This window comes from Oncorhynchus gorbuscha, linkage group LG07 (assembly GCF_021184085.1).
Source record: "Oncorhynchus gorbuscha isolate QuinsamMale2020 ecotype Even-year linkage group LG07, OgorEven_v1.0, whole genome shotgun sequence".
NCBI lineage: Eukaryota > Metazoa > Chordata > Actinopteri > Salmoniformes > Salmonidae > Oncorhynchus > Oncorhynchus gorbuscha.
In genome coordinates, this window is record NC_060179.1 from 69,524,520 (window position 1) to 69,543,412 (window position 18,893).

At 41.5% G+C, this 18,893-nt stretch overlaps 1 protein-coding gene across 4 annotated transcripts; it reads right to left on the reverse strand.

The window, feature by feature from the left end:
• Positions 1-7,122: 7,122 nt before the first annotated feature.
• Positions 7,123-17,378, reverse strand: LOC124040298 (polycomb group RING finger protein 5-B-like). Of its 4 annotated transcripts, none has more exons than XM_046357353.1 (9): positions 17,249-17,378; positions 14,713-14,988; positions 14,113-14,209; positions 13,637-13,692; positions 13,415-13,474; positions 13,091-13,236; positions 12,239-12,337; positions 11,994-12,083; positions 7,123-10,094 (listed from the first exon to the last, which is right to left on the reverse strand). In XM_046357353.1, exons 2-9 carry the CDS (start codon positions 14,822-14,824, stop codon positions 10,047-10,049), a joined length of 708 nt encoding a protein of 235 aa, XP_046213309.1. In that variant the 5' UTR covers positions 14,825-14,988; positions 17,249-17,378; the 3' UTR covers positions 7,123-10,046. The 4 variants fall into 4 exon arrangements, with proteins under 4 accessions (XP_046213309.1, XP_046213310.1, XP_046213308.1 ...); XM_046357354.1 differs by lacking the exon at positions 17,249-17,378 and adding an exon at positions 17,144-17,165; XM_046357352.1 differs by lacking the exon at positions 17,249-17,378 and adding an exon at positions 16,523-17,019.
• Positions 17,379-18,893: the final 1,515 nt, after the last annotated feature.

The window sequence follows — 18,893 nt, forward strand, 5'->3', positions numbered from 1 at the left end:
GATTGGCTTGTGTCATCTATTTGGCGTGTGCTACGGCCCAAACAGTAGCCTGTGTAAAGTTGGTGTAATAAACCGTCAATTCGTAAACTCAAGCCTCTGTCTGGACAATTGTTCCTTTATGATCTAGTCGGGTCATTACAGTACATTTCTGTCAATTAAAAGCTTGATGTTTGATTTGTATAGAGTATTTTAGTAAAGGTTTTGCAACATAACTGAGGACATTGTAAATAACTGAGGACATTTAAGTTGTTCTAATGACTACATAGCTCTAACAACATCTTAGTGTTCTTTTCCCATTTTCGTCCAGCAGAGAGCAGTAGCTAGCTTATATAATTGGGAGAAGTGTAATATTTATTGACAGTATATTATGCCATTTTTGTAAATTAACCTTGTTTGTGGTGGCTGGCTCCCCTCTGATCTGGGAAAACATTTTTTTATGTGCTGTTGGCCAATGATGGTGCTGGATCGTGCGCTACCGGTATCTGTGTCCTTCTGAATTGAGACAGTTTTCCGTAGGGTCTGTAGATGCTCAGCTTTATATGCCTTCAATTCAGTTACCTGGAAACCCAACAGTGAATTGCATAGAATTCTACGTCGGGTAGAAATGAACGTTTGAATCAGGAAAGTTTCCTCTCACCATCTCCAAAAGCCATTATGTTGAATAAAATGATATTTGAACATACTGGTTATCCATGCAGTTGGTCCTTTTGGCGGTAGGAATGTGAGACCATATATCCACAGGAAAGTATCATTTACATCAACTTTTCAATGCCCTGGTAGTGCATTCACATTTCTATCACCTGAAGCATGTGCACAAGATACAAATGCATGCACCAGACAGACACATGTATACTTGCTGAGATTGTGCACGTGTTTACATGGTTCTACACATTTAACATGTTTTGCTCTATGACATTCACAAGTCACGCAAGAGTCTTTAGAAAATATTATTTTCTTCATAGAAGATCATAGGAAATCCAAGGACATAGTGTCTATACTACTGTAATACATTCACACAAAGTTGCTGTCACAAACTCCAAACTCCATACAGTTGTCACTGACTAGTTGGATAATAATAATAATTTCCCACAGAGAAAACATTTCTGTACTTACACATTCATATAAATTCATTTTTTTCTGGATTTTGCTTTGGCAGACCTTTTTTTATTGACATTTGTCAATAAAACTCATGAATATAACTGTTTATGTCAAATCTAGTTCTGTTCTACTTGTAGCCCTAGGTGACTTGAAAAGAAAATGGTGAAACACTTCACTGTGAAGCTAAATCTGAGGGTTGTAGATGCAGATAAATTGAAGGGTTAAGGAAGGTCATAAATAAACCAACCTCACAGTCCCACATCAACCAAGAAAATGACCTCATGCCAGGCGTCAGACGTCCGAGCCAAAGATATCCATACTCCGGCCTTATGCACTAGCCCCTCCTCACAGGAACATACAGCCACATAGACTCACATGTCTGTACATACAGTATGTGTATGTACAACACGCACTCTAGACAAATCAAACCAAACTTTATTCGTCATAGGCTCGAATACAACAAGTGTAGACCTTACCGTGAAATGCTTACTTACAAGCCCTTAACCAACAGTGCAGTTCAAGAAGAGTTAAGAAAATATTTACCAAATAAATTAAAGTAAAAAATAAGAAAAAGTAACACAATAACGAGGCTATATACAGTCGGTGCCGGTACCGAGTCAGTGTGCAGGAGTACAGGTTACTTGAGGTAATTTGTACATGTAGGTAGGGGTGACGTGACTATGCATAGATAATAAACAGCGAGTAGCAGCAGTTTATCAAAACAAATGGAGGGGTGGGATCAATGTAAATAGTCTGGTGGCAATTTGATTAATTGTTCAGCAGCCTTATGGCTTGGGGGTAGAAGCTGTTAGGGAGCCTTTTGGTCCTAGACTTGGCACCCTGGTACTGCTTGCCATGTGGTAGCAGAGAAAACAGTCTATGACTTGGGTGACTAGAGTCATAGACATAGATGAACACACATTCATCTTTTCTCACACTCAACATACAATACAAACCCACACACACTACCATTACCATGTCGACATGTTGTACCCCGGCTCTGCCTCTCAGAGCCTTACGTCATCCATCTATTTCAGAGACACACCTGTCTGTCTCTTGCATATAAACACACACAGTCACACACACACACACCTGCTTGTGGTGGCTTAAAGCTGAGGAGGAGTCAAGGTGAATAAGGGACTTTAGGATTAGATTTGTGTAACATCTACATTACAGACTCATCTAGTCTACCTCAGAGAAAAGTCATTTCTGTCACTGTGTCTGTCTCCCTACGAGTGGCTTGACTTATGAAGGCATTGGAGATGGCCCCAGATGGCCCCAGAAGGTCCCAGTAGTGATAGTACATCCTTGTAAGTGGAGAGTACTCTTTCAGCTGTTTGCCTACATCAGCTGGCATCTGTCATCGATGTCACACAATAGGCACTGAGACGTGTCATAACTGGCTCTGGGCTGGTGAGCGATAGGGTGAAACTATCATCTTACGGGCGACATCATCTTGGAAGTGTCTTTGCCTCGCCAGGCCCGTACTGACCGTCAGCTGTCACTGATGGCCTTGCGCCATGTACCCTAAGCGATGTGTGTTTGAACTTTGATCTATATCATACTGTACAATATGTCAGGGGGGCTCTCTACCATTCTTTTGAAGCCCATGAAGGGTGATGACATCCCCTAAGGCATATAAATGAAGTACTTTCTCCACAGGGTGATGTCATCCTCAGGCGAGGTCAGCAATCAAAGTGTGAATGACAGTCAGTGCTGTTATTAGTTCCATATTTAGAGTTCCTATGAGTACTGTCTGCCATCTTGGTCTCCTAATAATATACTATTACTCTTGGCTGATGACGTGTCAGGATGGTAACCGAACATATGACATTATGATCACAGGCAAATTGAGATCATAGGTCATTTAACTAACGTTAACTTTGTTTATATATGGCTAGCTTAAGGATAGCATGACAACATGTCATTGGTAGTCATGATCCATCCACATACAGTGGCTATATAAGTATTCACCTTTTTATTCACATTTTATTGTTACAAAGAGGGAATAAAATGAATTAGGTGTAATTTTTTTGTCAATGATCTACACAAAATACTCTAATGAAAATGGGGAGGAAAAATCCTTACATTTCTTAAAAAGTTGAGAAAAATTATAACTTGATTAGATATTGTAAGTATTCACCCCCCGTGAGTCAATACATGTTAGAAACACCTTTGGCAGTGATTACAGCTGTGAGGGTTCTTCGGTTAGTCTCTAAGAGCTTTGCCAACTGGCTTGTGCAATATTTGATACCTCCTTTGTCCCACCTCCCACACATGCGGTGACCTCACCCATTACAACCAGCTTGTCCAGAGATATAACCTCTCTTATCATCACCCAGTGCCTGGGCTTACCTCCGCTGTACCCGCACCCCACCATACCCCTGTCTGCACACTATGCAATAAATATATTCTACCATACCCAGAAATCTGCTTCTTTTATTCTTTGTCCCCAACGCTCTAGGCGACCAGTTTTGATAGCCTTTAGCCGCACTCTCATACTACTCCTCCTTTGTTCCGCGGGTGATGTGGAGGTAAACCCAGGCCCTGCATGTCCCTAGGCACCCTCATTTGTTGACTTCTGTGATCGAAAAAGCCTTGGTTTCATGCATGTCAACATCAGAAGCCTCCTCCCTAAGTTTGTTTTACTCACTGCTTTAGCACACTCTGCCAACCCTGATGTCCTTGCCGTGTCTGAATCCTGGCTTAGGAAGGCCACCAAAAATGTGGAGATTTCCATACCCAACTATAACATTTTCCGTCAAGATAGAACTGCCAAAAGGGGCGGAGTTGCAGTCTACTGCAGAGATAGCCTGCAAAGTAATATCATACTTTCCAGGTCCATACCCAAACAGTTCGAACTACTAATTTTAAAAATTACTACTCTCTCCAAAAATAAGTCTCTCACTGTTGCCGCCTGCTACCGACCCCCCTCAGCTCCCAGCTGTGCCCTGGACACCATTTGTGAATTGATCGCCCCCCCCATCTAGCTTCAGAGTTTGTTCTGTTAGGTGAACTAAACTGGGATATGCTTAACACCCCGGCAGTCCTACAATCTAAGCTAGATGCCCTCAATCTCACACAAATCATCAAGGAACCCACCAGGTACAACCCTAAATCTGTAAACAATGGCACCCTCATAGCCGTTATCCTGACCAACTGGTCCTCCAAATACACCTCTGCTGTCTTCAATCAGGATCTCAGCGATCATTGCCTCATTGCCTGCATCCGCTACGGGTCCGCAGTCAAACGACCACCCCTCATCACTGTCAAAAGCTCCCTAAAACACTTCTGCGAGCAGGCCTTTCTAATCGACCTGGCCCGGGTATCCTGGAAGGATATTGACCTCATCCTGTCAGTTGAGGATGCCTGGTCATTCTTTAAAAGTAACTTCCTCACCATCTTAGATAAGCATGCTCCGTTCAAAAAATGCAGAACTAAGAACAGATATAGCCCTTGGTTCACTCCAGACCTGACTGCCCTCGACCAGCACAAAAACATCGTGTGGCGGACTGCAATAGCGTTGAATAGTCCCCGCAATATGCAACTGTTCAGGGAAGTAAGGAACCAATACACGCAGTCAGTCAGGAAAGCAAAGGCCAGCTTTTTCAAGCAGAAATTTGCATCCTGTAGCTCTAACTCGAAAAAGTTCTGGGACACTGTAAAGTCCATGGAGAACAAGAGCACCTCCTCCCAGCTGCCCACTGCACTGAAGCTAGGTAACACGGTCACCACTGATAAATCCATGATAATCAATAACTTCAACAAGCATTTCTCAATGGCTGGTCATGCCTTCCTCCTGGCTACTCCTACCTCGTCCAACAGCTCCGCTGTGCAATCTGGTTTCCGAGCCGGTCACGGGTGCACCTCAGCCACGCTCAAGGTACTAAACAATGCAGCCGTCTTCATCGACCTGGCCAAGGCTTTCGACTCTGTCAATCACCATATTCTTATCGGCAGACTCAGTAGCCTCGGGGTTCAATTCTCGGGCCGACTCTTTTCTCTGTATATATCAATGATGTTGCTCTTGCTGCGGGCGATTTCCTGATACACCTCTACGCAGACGACACCATTCTGTATACTTCTGGCCCTTCCTTGGACACTGTGCTATCTAACCTCCAAACGAGCTTCAAAACTTCAAACCAAATGCATGCTTTTCAACCGTTCGCTGCCTGCACCCGCATGCCCGACTAGCATCACCACCCAGGATGGTGCCGACCTAGAATATATGGACATCTATAAGTACCTAGGTGTCTGGCTAGACTGTAAACTCTCCTTCCAGACTCATATCAAACATCTCCAATCTAAAATCAAATCTAGAGTTTGTTTTCTATTCCGCAACAAAGCCTCCTTCACTCACGCCGCCAAACTTACCCTAGTAAAACTGACCATCCTACCGATCCTCGACGATGTCATCTACAAAATAGCTTCCAATACTCTACTCAGCAAACTGGATGCAGTTTATCACAGTGCCATCCGTTTTGTTACTAAAGCACCTTATACCACCCACTACTGCGACCTGTATGCTCTAGTCGGCTGGTCCTCGCTACATATTCGTCGCCAGACCCACTGGCTCCAGGTCATCTACAAGTCCATGCTAGGTAAAGCTCCTTCTTATCTCAGTTCACTGGTCACGATGGCAACAACCGCCCATAGCACGCGGTCCAGCAGGTGTATCTCACAGACCATCCCTAAAGCCAACACCTAATTTGGCCGCCTTTCCTTCCAGTTCTCTGCTGCCTGTGACTGGAACGAATTGCAAAAATCGCTGAAGTTGGACTTTTATCTCCCTCACAAACTTTAAACATCTACGATCTGAGCAGCTAACCGATCGCTGCAGCTGTACATAGTCCATCGGTAAATAGCCCACCCAATTGACCTACCTCATCCCCATACTGTTTTTATTTATTTACTTTTCTGCTCTTTTGCACACCAGTATCTCTACCTGCACATGACCATTTGATCATTTCACTCCAGTGTTAATCTGCTAAATTGTAATTATTCGCCTACCTCCTCATGCCTTTGCATACAATGTATATAGACTCTTATTTTTCTACTGTGTTATTGACTTGTTTATTGTTTACTCCATGAGTAACTCTGTGTTGTCTGTTCACACTGCTGTGCTTTATCTTGGCCAGGTCGCAGTTGTAAATGAGAACTTGTTCCCAACTAGCCTACCTGGTTAAATAAAACAAAATTGCCCTTTTGTAATATTCTTTATTCCTCAACCTCTGTCAAGAGTTTTGGGGGTCATGGCTAGACAGCAATTCTCATGTCTTGCCATATATTTTCAAGCATATTTAAGTCAAAACTGTAACTTGTCCTCTCAGAAACATTCACTGTCTTCTTCGTGCACAACAAAATGTGGCCTTTTGTTACAGGTTATAGTCCTGCTGAAAGGTGAATTCCTCTCTGGTGTCTGGTGTAAAGCAGACTGAAGTAGGTTTTCATCTAGGATTTTGCCTGTGCTTAGCTCCATTCCGTTTCTTTGTATCCTGAAAAACTCCCCAGTCTTTGCCAATGTCAAGCATACCCATAACATGATGCATCCACCACCATGCTTGAAAATAAGGATTCAGTTACTCAGTGATGTGTTGGATTTGCCCCTAACATTGGGCTTTGCATTTAGGCCAAAAAGTTTAACATTACTATGCTTAGAGATATTAAATGTCTGATTTGTTATTGTTACTCATCTACCAATCTTTGCCCTTCTTTATGAGGCTTTCAAAAAGCTCCCTGGTCTTTGTAGTTGAATCTGTGCTAGAAATGCAATACTTGACAGAGACCTTACAGATGGTGTATGTATGTGGGACAGTGGAAGGGGTAGTCATTTCAAAATCATGTCAATCCCTATTATTTCCATATAAGTCCAAAATGTACTTGCCTAAACATAAGGGTGAATACTTTTGCAAAACAACTATATTTTAGTTATGTATTTTTGTTTTGTCAATATTTAAACATTTGTAGAATTCCATTTTCACTTTGACATTATGGAGTATTTGATCAATGACAAAAAAAAGAAAATCACAATTAAATACATTTTAATCCCACTTAGTAACACAAAATCTCTGTTTTGGCTAATACTGCATATTACCTTTACATACACAGCCCACAATCGGTCTGACAAAAGAATGAAGCAGCAGCAGACGGGGAGGATGATGCAACACAGAGCAATCCACTCAATAAGAAGTTGTGTGAGCAGCCAGGATAACAACAAGGCAACCCAACTAGACATCCAGCCCCTGTCCAACCCTCCATACCAGTCCAATTATAACTAAGCCTCCTTAAAGTGGCGGGTACTAATTTGCCCCTCTGTGCTACTCCAACAGTTTGTGACAGGCGTATTCAACGACTCATTCTGATATTTAGTCATTCTCAAACTGTTGACCCACCAAAATACCTGCAAGTTCTCTCACCTGTTATTACACAATATAGCAACAGATGAAAGACTGAATGTATTGTTCTCAAATACAATCATTTCCCTTCATGTTAACATGATCAATATCAACATCTCTGTAAAAAAAAAAAAAGGAAGAACTGTAATGAGAGTTCTCGTTTCATGTCATGATGCGTGTTTGTGAGACGGAACATCCTGAGACCAAAGGGATATTGTTGCATCTGTCAGTGTTTACTCAGTACATAAGCCCCACGAAACTCCTTCCCTAAAATGTACCAACTCTCCAGAGCCCCATGTGAACTTTGAGAGCCAGTCAGTCTGCTGCAAACAGTATAAAAATATCATAGACCCCTCGAAGCACAGGACTTCACAGCATCACTCTATTTCATCCAAATGATGAGCTCAGATGTCATCAGGTTGTCAGTTAAATCATAGAACTCATGAGATCTCAATTATTTGTAATATATTAAAAGGTCACTTTTTAGTTTCGTAACACCAAAATAAAAACAAAGTTACAAAAAGAGATTGTAGAGGGTTTTCAGGACTCTTGAGACATCTTATAGACTTACAGTCACAATGTGCCCTAAATCCTTCAGACCCAAATGCTGGTATGAGTGAGTGAATGTACATACAGTATGAAGCCTGTAGGGAACTCTGGCCTACATACATGTAAACAGTATCTGACCTTAAAAAGCTCCCAGATCAGCATACAGGGAAAGCAGAAAGGACAAACAAAGAGAGAGAAGCATGTGTGTGCGCATTCCTACCCTGTTTCTCTCTCCAGTTGAAGTTGGGCAGATGCATTTCACATACTGACCGCTTTTCGCATCTAGAAACACTTTTCCTCCTGCCTGTCCAGTCAGATAAACATATCAGGGAATTCATCATTGTTACAACTGGTCTGACCAGTTTGGGCAGGAGGCAGGATCACTTTGTAATGAACATATAAAACAAAGTTCATAGGAGCAAACAGAATACGGGCAAGGAAAAAAAACATTGCTAATTTGACAAAAAAGGAGTATTGGTTAAAGCTTTAGGCCTTTGTCCTGACTCCTGACTTAGAGGCCCAAAGCCCAAGCAAACCAAAAAATGGTCTCATCAATGGCAGTTAAGTCAATAGACAGTAAGTAAAATAAAAACATTTAATTTATTCATGAATAATTATAAATCAAGTACAGTTTTGAACAATATTTCTACAGCTCTAATATCTCAAGAATTATTATCAGGCATGGGTACATTTAAAAATATAATATATTACTCTAAGCAGCATAAAACTTTAACCATAATAATATGTACATGTTTCCTTTTCTGTTAAAAAAGAAAATAAAAAATGAATCCTTGTCAGCACAAGGACAGGTTGGCTTCACTGCAAGGAACACACTTCAAATGGTTTTCACATATAAACCACATCAACATAGATTACAGTTTAAAAGGCTAAACTTGAGATGACTGGGTAATGAAGCAGACACTGTATACTCTCTATACCGAATAACTGCGAGAGTCAGCTTCAGTACACTACACCTCAACGCTAATACAATAAGCCTTATGCCAACCAGTTCTTACAGTGCCCAATACTATTCTGTGATCAAAGATCCACAATTGGCATAATTCATATCTCATACTACCATGTTGTAATGTCATGTACTTCAAAAAACACATTTATAGCTCAAAGGTCTAGTAACAATATGAAATGTTTTGAAGGGAAACCAGTGGTGTGTACATGTAAGATTGTATCTTTTTAGGCTAGAGAGATACTAAGAATAATCTGAAAAACTCAAATGTAATACCTGGTCACTCTGACTGGTGCCAAAAAAAGCTATTAGTGCAGGTCTGAGATTGGCAGGAGCCAGGGCAATCACACTGCAGTTTGGGTTGATTGAGTGTGTGTGTGTTTGTTAAAAAGAGGCTTAACGTTTCTCTTCCCATCACGCAGGCTACCGAGCCTCTGCCAGAGAGTGTTTGTTGATTTCAGCAACATGTCAGACTGGTTATAATAACTGAGCATGGGACAGAATGAAGACGAATGAGCTTCGGTTTAGACTCTGAAAACTTTTGGCAACATTAAGGTGCTCGGTCAATTGATTGATTGTGGGCAAATCTGTGGATAATGTTATGTGCATTTTATAAAATTAAAAAATGGCTTATTTGTTTTTTACTTTTCTTGTTGAAGCAGTCAGGCATCCATTGGAAGGCCTTGGAGTTGCTTGACTCCTCCCTATTACTCTTTCCATTTCATTTTCTGTACACACCAACTTGTATTCATCATGTAGATGCAGGTCAATCCTAGTCATTGGCTGGGTTACCAGGGTACCTGGCTAATAAATACCATTTGGATACAGTCATACATCTATGTTTCAGCTAAGCTTGTCTCGCTAGTTACTCGTCTTGAATATCACTTTGGCCACAAGCACGGAATGTTCAACAACGAAGGACACAACAAAATTAAAACAGAAGTTCAAAATGTTGGGAAGGATTTGAGTCCCTGGCCTCAGTTTGATGCACATCCAGTCATTGCTTTTATTTGTCGATGAAGGCTTCTCAAGGGCTTTGTTCAGCCAAAGTCTATTCGTGGCCTGTACTCCAGGACCATGGGATATGTCTGAGGAGAGTGTAGAAAGACAGTGCTATTTATTCTCAGTTTCGTGGAAGTTTATACAAAGACAACTTGCAAAGTAAATAGCCTAGTAGATGCTGGCACGTTCTGACGAGTGTATTTAACTAATGAGCTTTGCAATTCCATCTCAAATGGCCCATATTTCACAGGAATGGATGCATTGAGACAGAATTGCCCCTTTCAACTGACTTCAAGCCAAAGTTTTCATGCATGGTGTTTTAAGGAGAACATACTATCCTGTGAACCATCCCAGATCCCTATAGCTGACAGCTGAAAGAAGACAGGGGGCAGTATTGGACATTCAGATTAGAGCCCTGCACAGGCATGACATTTAAGACCAAACCCTGTGACATCCCGGCAACATTCAGGCCCTACCCGGGCCCAATTTAATCTGCGAAATTTAAGGCCTGGCCCGAACCTGAAATTAGAAATAACCTTCTCTGTTAGCTGCTCATCTCTGTCTGTCCCTGCTCTGCATCTGCTCCATGCGCTCTCTGCGTGTGTGAGTATCCATAGAAACAGCTACGCTTGGATGTTGAGGAGAGAGAGCTGTTAACTAGCTACTTTTTAATAATTCTAAACTGTGACAAAACTCACTATTATTATTTTCTGTGAAGTAATCTCTCCTGTCGACTCGGATGATGTTCTGGTCTTATTTTATAAAAATGTTCTGGTCTAATATTTGACGAGGTTGAAGCACTTCTAACACCATGTTATGACAATAAGATATGACTGTAGAGATACAGAGCAGCAGTGCAGAAGAGAGCAAATGGCTCCGCTTCAAAATGTTTGTGATCAATTTAATCATTCTATAAAATTATACCCAAGCCTGGCTCGTACACTAGTTATTGGAAAAAAAAACAAGAAAAAAACAGTCCCTACCCAGCCCTAACCTGATGTATAATGTCAGGGCCAGGTAGCAGAGCTCCAAGGCATTAAGTTATGCTTTTGGGATGTCTCAATTAATTATCTGCAGTCAGTCCAAACCTTACTGCTACTGATGATTTCTAGGGGTTTGCTGGATATCCATCTATAAAACACTGTCTAGATGTATTTGTAACGCTACACACACACTCACACACTCCCCTTCACACTTATATCTCTATTGTTGTATTCTACTAGGCTTAGTCTGGCCTAGTTTGGTGTGGCACAAGGTCAGGGCCTGAGTCTGGTATAATGGGTAAAAAGACCCCCTCTTTTTGAGGGGGAGACATGTAGTTTAAGGTAATCTTTATTTATTTTTCATAGGCTGATGAGCACAATATCATTCAACTTTCGATGCTTCTTTCCATCCAATTGGCTCTGTTTAACATGAGCGAGTTGTTCAGGATGTGGCAACATGACAAGGCTTAATACTCAGCCCCTTTAATAGGTCTAATGCTTGACCGTGGTACTAGTGACAGTTGGGCAAGAAGACGGAATTACTAAAGCTGAACTGTTAAAGCAAAGACAGCTGGTCGGAGGGCAGGGACAGGCATTCTGTTTTCAACAAGGTCCAGGGGACCGCATAGAAACTGTGGTATATTTCCTCACCCTCAACATTTTGATTTGTCTATGCTCTGACTGTCTAGCTTTCATTTGGGTGATTATTAACGAGCTGGACAGACAAGAAAGTGTATGAATGTAGGTCAATTTTTTTTTTTAAGTGTATCGAGTTCGTTCGTTCCCCCCCAAAATCAAATCAAATTTACTCAAAGCACCCACGGGCCGGATTGGAACCCCTCACGGAATGTTTGACAAGCCGTGATCTACGGTGTATTGGCTATTAGGGCAGGTATGGAAGATTTCTGGGCTTGCCAGAGAGAACATGATATCTAAGAACCGGATGAGACAGGGGAAGTGTGGAGGAAAGGACAGAAGCAGGACATGATATAAGAGACTCACGTTGTCACCGTGCAGCCTCCAGCGGGTCATGTAGATGAACTCCAGAGTGTGGTCCTTACCCATGATCTCCCCATTACACAGCACATCCAGCTAGCGAAAGAGGACAGACACACACAGAGAGACAGATAAACACTGCCTCGCTCGCCGTAAACAAAGGCACGTTATAGACATGTTCTATACCCATCAGCAGTATAATATAAAGTAAAGTTATGTACATTATAAAATAATAACAGTAGTAATCTTACCTCACAAGAGCTTGAAAGCTTTAACTTTAGACTGAGAAACTTCTTGATGGTTCCCACCGTGACTCGACTCGAGCAGCGAAGGAACTTCTTCATTAAACACTGGGGTAAACAACAGCAGCATGTTTACTGTACATTCATATAGCACACAGAGTACATGCAAAGAATACCTGAACTGGCCCTGAGCATGTTGAAAGAAACACTCACACAGAACACTCCCATAGGAAGAGGAAAAAAGTTCAAGCACACATACCCAAAAAATCTGAGTGGGCACAAAATATGTGAGGGGTTGTAGAATGTAAGATTTTTAAAACACCCAAAACAGCTTTTTCCTGCAATCTAGAGCCATAATCATTATGCTTAATTCTATGTAAAAAAATATGTTTATTTTTCTGCATAGCTGTCTGTATTCTCCTGACTGGTGGTTCTTCTTTTAAAGAAACTAAATATGCTTCTCTGCATCTCTGATTTTTTTTTAAAAAGAAAAAAGATTGAAATTAAATGTGAGTCTTATTCAGTACATTTAGCAATTGCTTGCTTTTCTAAAGTCTACGAACCTTGCCAGCAGGCATGCCAGCTAAGATAGATAGACAAGCTAGCTACTCTAACTTGATTGATATCCTGAAATGGCTTCTTGGTAGATAGTTATGAGGTTGTGAGATTGGGAACCAATCTGGGCTGGCTAAAGACAACTTCATAAAATTGCTAGCTGGCTAGTAGCATTACAGAGAAACAACAACAAAAATATGTTTTTGTATTATTATTATTTTTAAACAGGACAAATCTGAGGGGGCACGTGCCCCTGTTGCTTCCTATGGGCATGAAACTGCTACACACACACACACACACACACACCTTTACTGTGTCGTCTGAAGCATGTCCATTGTTGTGGAGACAGTCCAGGCAGATGGCTATCTGGGGGTCACTCCTGTGGTAGTCCTGACCATATTCATCACCATCCTCATCATCACTGAGCCCAAGCCTAGACCCAAGGCAGTCTCCTGTGAGATTGCAGAGCACATGTGATTTTAGGAGATAATACTAGCAAGCCTGGCTGAAAAAGGTTGTCCAATATCAGTGCTTTACTCTATTTATGTGTAATGACATACTTATTACATTTTATAGTAACACACAGTACAATTTGTGAGAGTGACTTAGTTACTGAGATTTATTATGTACCTTGTCCATTTTCTTTGGATTTATTCTTCCTCCAGAAATCAATCTCCTGCTGTTCCTCTTCTGGTCAACACACACAGTCATAAAGAATACAGAAGAAGTACACGGTACTTTCATGAGTCTCATTACATCTAATGACAAGTCTCCTCTAAAGAGTGATTGAAAGTATTGACTGACAGATCATTTAGAAATATGTCAGTTTTTTCCTAGATGACAAGAACTCACTGTCTCGTAATCCAGGTACAAGCTTGAAAATGATTTCCTCAAGAGTATTGTCCAACCTGAGAAGAGAGAGGACCAGTGAAGATGAGGATGTAACACAGGTAAGAGAAAGAGGAGGCTGTGGTTTGTGCTGACAGTGCACTTGCAGTATTCAAAGCAAAGTGAAGGCCAAGTGTTTGTTGTTGTTAGCTTCACTCAGAAAAAGAGTTTCAAAAGGGTTTGTCGGCTGTCCCCATAGGAACACTTTTTGGTTCCAGGTAGAACCCTTTTAGTTTCTATGTAGAAGCCTCTGCGATAAGGGTTCTACATGGAACCCAAAAAGTTCTACCTGGAAACAAAAAGGGTTCTTCAAAGGGCTTTCCGATGGGGACTACCAAAGAACCTTCTTATGTTCTAGATAGCAGCTTTTTTTCTAAGAGTGTTGTTGTCTGTCAGGGTTGGTCAAAGCTAGTGGAGGACTATGTTTGTATATGTCATACCGTAGCATCTCTAGAGGGTTGGTTTCATGGACTTGAATGCCACATTTGGGACAGTCATTACTGTCTTCAAAGTGCTGGATGATACAGCTCTTACAAACTGGAAAACAAGAAAAATCACACTACTATTATATTCTGTAAGATGCTTCTAGTGTGTGTGAGAGAAGATGGGAGTGAGGGGACGTGGTCCTTCTGTAGCTCAGTTGGTAGAGCATGGCGCTTGTAACGCCAGGGTAGTGGGTTCGATCCCCGGGACCACCCATACGTAGAATGTATGCACACATGACTAAGTCGCTTTGGATAAAAGCGTCTGCTAAATGGCATATATTATTATATTATTATAGAGATGAATACGTAATATCTTAATTTAAACAGTTTTTCACAGCAGGAAAATAATCCTGTAGCAACACGATAATTATGTGGATTACAATTAATGGACATTTTGGTTGGGGTTGAAACTTTTTTCGCAAGGGAAGTCTGACATTTAAGCGGAAATTAAAACTTTAGAAGCCTTTTTAAAACTTGAATACACTACAATGTTGCATTACCTGGTGCACAGGAATTGTGTGATTGTGTGTGTGTACATGTGTGTGTGTTACTTACATGTGTGCAGGCACTCAGTGACCGTGGTGGGTTTGATCAGGTAACCTCTGCACAGGTAGCAGGTAATGAAGTGGTTAAAGTCTTTGACCAGGGGTGTCCTCTGAGTGGCCATGGTCAGCCAATACAGAGCTGGGGAGGTCAGAGATGAGGCAATCACAGAGGTCCCTGCAGCCCCTGACACTGCTGCGGTGACCCCTGTATCTTCTTCGTCTTCATCATCCTCAGCCAGTACTCATCGGCTGGGAAAGCCATTCTTCTAAAGACCATCTCAGATTACTTGTCAAACAGAACGTAAAGGCAGAACAGACAATAAAGTAGATGATTATGCCATGTGCTGCACGCAGGTGAGGTAGCAACGTCCCAGGATGACATTTAAATCAAATGTGCAAAATTACATTTAAAAAACAATTTACCACGTTTCGGAATACACGACTTGCCTACATGCTTGTCAAAATCATACTTAAAAATGACTCGTCACGCTGCCACTAGAGCCTGCACCTGCTTCATCTATCCCCATCATAAACCATGCATTGACAACCAGATAGCACTGTTTAAACACGTCCTACTGACAAAACACGTGTAAATTAACTAGAAATAGTAGTCTAGGAAGACCGAAAAAGTCGGTACATGGAGGGGCACAAAGGTGTTAGCGTCATACAAATGCCCTCGGTTTACTAGAACAATCCTTGACACGCAGTTAAGAAATACAAAAGGACCACACGCTTCATTGTGAAAATCCGTAAGCTACACACTAAGCTATCTCATCGTAGAGAACGTCACGGTTAGTGTCACCTGTATCATAACAACATTGAAGCCCCACACATATGGCTGCTGTCTGTAGCCACTACGACATTCGCGACACACCACATACTTTAAATAAAGTTACGACTCGCAAGGAGATAGCGGAATGAAGTAAAGTCGAGCTAAATAAACCTGTTCTATAAAACGTTTTTTTAAAAGCACTAGCAACCTACATACAGTTATGTCACACACGACAGACGAAACATAAGCCATCATCCCACCCCCAAAGTTTGACTGTAGGCTATAACCGGGATGATAAACCGATTCTTTTTAGGCTATTTTCTGTCTGAAATGTTTCAACAACATAGGCTACATTTTTTTCTTACCTCGTAACATCTCTACCTTTTCCATTAAGATTTATTATAGCTGGTCGAATGAGAAGAATTGGCTGTCCGTGACACTGCGTTCGCTAGGTGGTATCAACTACGTAGGCTAGTATGAAACTAGTGGCAAGAATACGGAATTGATGGTGCGTTCATGACAACTGGGAACTCGGAAAAAACGAGCTCATAATGGGAAGAATCCTGACGTCAGTGATCTTCAGGTCGGAAAAGTCGTAACACTAGGATGCCGCGTTCAAAGCAACTGGGGACTCGAAACTCGGAAATATCCGGCTTTTAGACTTCAGTGCGTTCAAGACAACTGGGATCTCGAAATAAACGAGCTCCGATGGTCTTCTAACTCAGGCATCTTTCTAGAGTTCGGACTTTCCGACCTGAAAAATCACTGACGTCAGGATTTGACCTTGTGTTTTTGCGAGTTCCCAGTTGTCTTGAAAGCACCACGATGCCCGAGTTTGCGACTTTAAATTCAGAGTTGGATGACTGTCAAAGATTTTCCCAGTCTGAGCTCGTTTTTTCTCGAGTTCCCAGTTCTCTTGAATGCACTGAAGTGGGAGGTCGGATATTTCCTAGTTCGGAGTTCATGCCTGATCATATCGATAGTGTCATTACACAAAATGGTACGCAGCATCATCTGGATATCTGTGCAAGAAAAGTTCAGCGTTCACCTTCTGCTACCATTTCTGTCAAGCCATGTACGCATCGATAAATCCAACGTATGCACCACACAGAACGCACTACAACTGTTTCTGCAATGCAAGTACAGCGTTCCATTGGAAATTAATGTACTTCTGGTGTACAAAAATACACAATTGTTGTCGGTGTAATCAAGGCGTCAGAGTTGTCTTGAGCGCACCATTGTTGCGTTCGTGTGCTATTGGAAACTGGTGACCTCAGAGTTCAAATGAACGTAAGCTATTTGCGTAGAGCTTCCTATTGGTAGATACTGATACCTCCCAAGTGGGACACATGGGAAAAACCCGGGATCCGATTCTGTCACCTGGGTTAGCAAATCGGACATTTGAGTTTCCTAGTTCCGACTAACATTCAAACGCGGCATTTACCACAGCCACGCAGATCTTAAAAGTGGGCTGGAGATTTTCCAGCGCTTGTGATGCCGCCAATTCACACGCTGTGTGAACACAGGTTATTGCTGTATGGTACGTTTGACTTAAATCTGTATATAAAAAAAACGGAATCACGCTACACATTAAGTCATTCTGTGGTTTATGCAGCGCTCACTTCCTTTCGGGAACTAGGAAATTGACATTTTCTACTTGCTAACTCACATGTGTCAAACTCATTCCAAGGAGGGAGGAGTGTATTGCAGGTTTTTGCTCCAGCCTGCTTGATTTACGAATTAAGATCACTAATTAATAAGAAACTCCCCTCACCTGGTTGTGTAGGTCTTAATTGGAAGGAAAAAACAAACTTGCAGAAACGCGGCCCTCTGTTTAATTAGTTTGACACCCCTGTGCTAACTGGTTGAACGTGGCACGTGTGTAACTACAACAAGTTAGAAAGTTTGACATTTCTGCGTTTTCTAGAACCAACTATCAAGTGAATGCGGCATTACTACTGGTAGCCTACGGCATTGCAAAGCAACACATTGAAAAAATCCTATGCTAGTAACACACGCAGTGTCACGCACCCGCAACCCAGTCCGGCAGATGAGTCGCAGCGGTGTGTATTGCCAATTAAATGAATGGCCTTTGCCAGAACACATACAGTTTGCACAAGGTTATAGGTCTACTACAACCCAAATAAGTAATATTTATAGGGTAAAACAAGTCCTATTCATATAATATCCATACAAATGTGTTCATCGCAATTAGGAATTCAGGGGCATATTCAATACAAAAACTATGTTTTAATTGACATATTTAGTGTTGGCAATGGCCAAGAAAAACAGGAAATCCAAATTAGACACACATTAAACATATACACGAAGGTTGTACAGCAAATTCGGCTTATTACACCTGCTACTGCATCACTGTAAAAAACAATTGAAGTTGCATCAACTTATATATTTTTTATCACACAAACATTTAAGGCAACCAGCTGCAACACGATTTCTAGTTTCCTCAACTTTGGCATAGGCCTATATCAGTAATGCAGCCTATGCATGCTGCTTTCCTGTCCCAAAGTTGAGTTAACTTGATATTGTGTTGCAGCTAGCTGGCTGTTTTGATTTTTCTGTGTTTCTTTTTGTGATATGATATAGGTTGTTTACCATGGGTTGAAGGCCCACAGTAGGTCCGATAATCACGGTTCGCCACTGGTCGCCGCTATAATAAGGGACAAAAAGAATGGGGTGCAATTAAACACGAATAATAGTGCTCATTTATGATGAGACATCTGTGCTCATGATAGATACAATTTGAATTGTATCTCTATCTTTTTCTCTGACTGAGGCAGAGATTTATTAACTTGGTGATCATGTTGAGAATGTTTTTATAGGAGATCAATCAAAGTTCCTATCAGTGGATTAACATGTAAGAGGGACCAATATTTCCTTGCTCCTTGGGATAAACTGCATAAAACATGATCATTCATATTATAATGCACTGCGTTATATAAAACCTGTAGGCTACTGTATACAACTAGGTCTCAGTCTTACGTCAGAATTAGACGTTCATCCATGTTTCTCACACAACACATTCCAAAGTTGTCGCAAACGTCAAATTTCAAAGTGTTTAAGGTTAAGTTTAGGCATTAAGTCTGAAAGGTAAGGGTTAAAACAAAAAATCTCAAAAACAGCATTCTACAGCTGGATTCAAACTTGTAACCTTTGGAATCAGAAGCAGGTGCTTATGCCCACCCACAACCGAAACTTACTTGAAGGTAACAGCGCTCAATGTTGCCCCTAGTGGCCGGTTTCCACATCATCTCCCAATGTCCTCAGACATGGATGGACGTTGAATACTGACTTGTATCACGGGTGACCTAGCTGTCTGTATAACAGTGGTCATGTTAATCAGTCATCACAAATATTTGAATAGGCTGAGAGTACATCTCTGTGGATTTTCAAAGGCTCAA

What these genes read in the sequence shown, in the direction of transcription:
- LOC124040298 (XM_046357353.1), bottom strand. Translation starts at nt 14,824, where the DNA reads ATGGCCACTCAGAGGACACCCCTGGTCAAAGACTTTAACCACTTCATT. An exon ending in CACTGAGTGCCTGCACACAT is followed by an intron (nt 14,210 to 14,712) that starts GTAAGTAACACA and finishes CTTGTTTTCCAG; the next exon opens with TTTGTAAGAGCTGTATCATC. An exon ending in AACCCTCTAGAGATGCTACG is followed by an intron (nt 13,693 to 14,112) that starts GTATGACATATA and finishes CTCTCTTCTCAG; the next exon opens with GTTGGACAATACTCTTGAGG.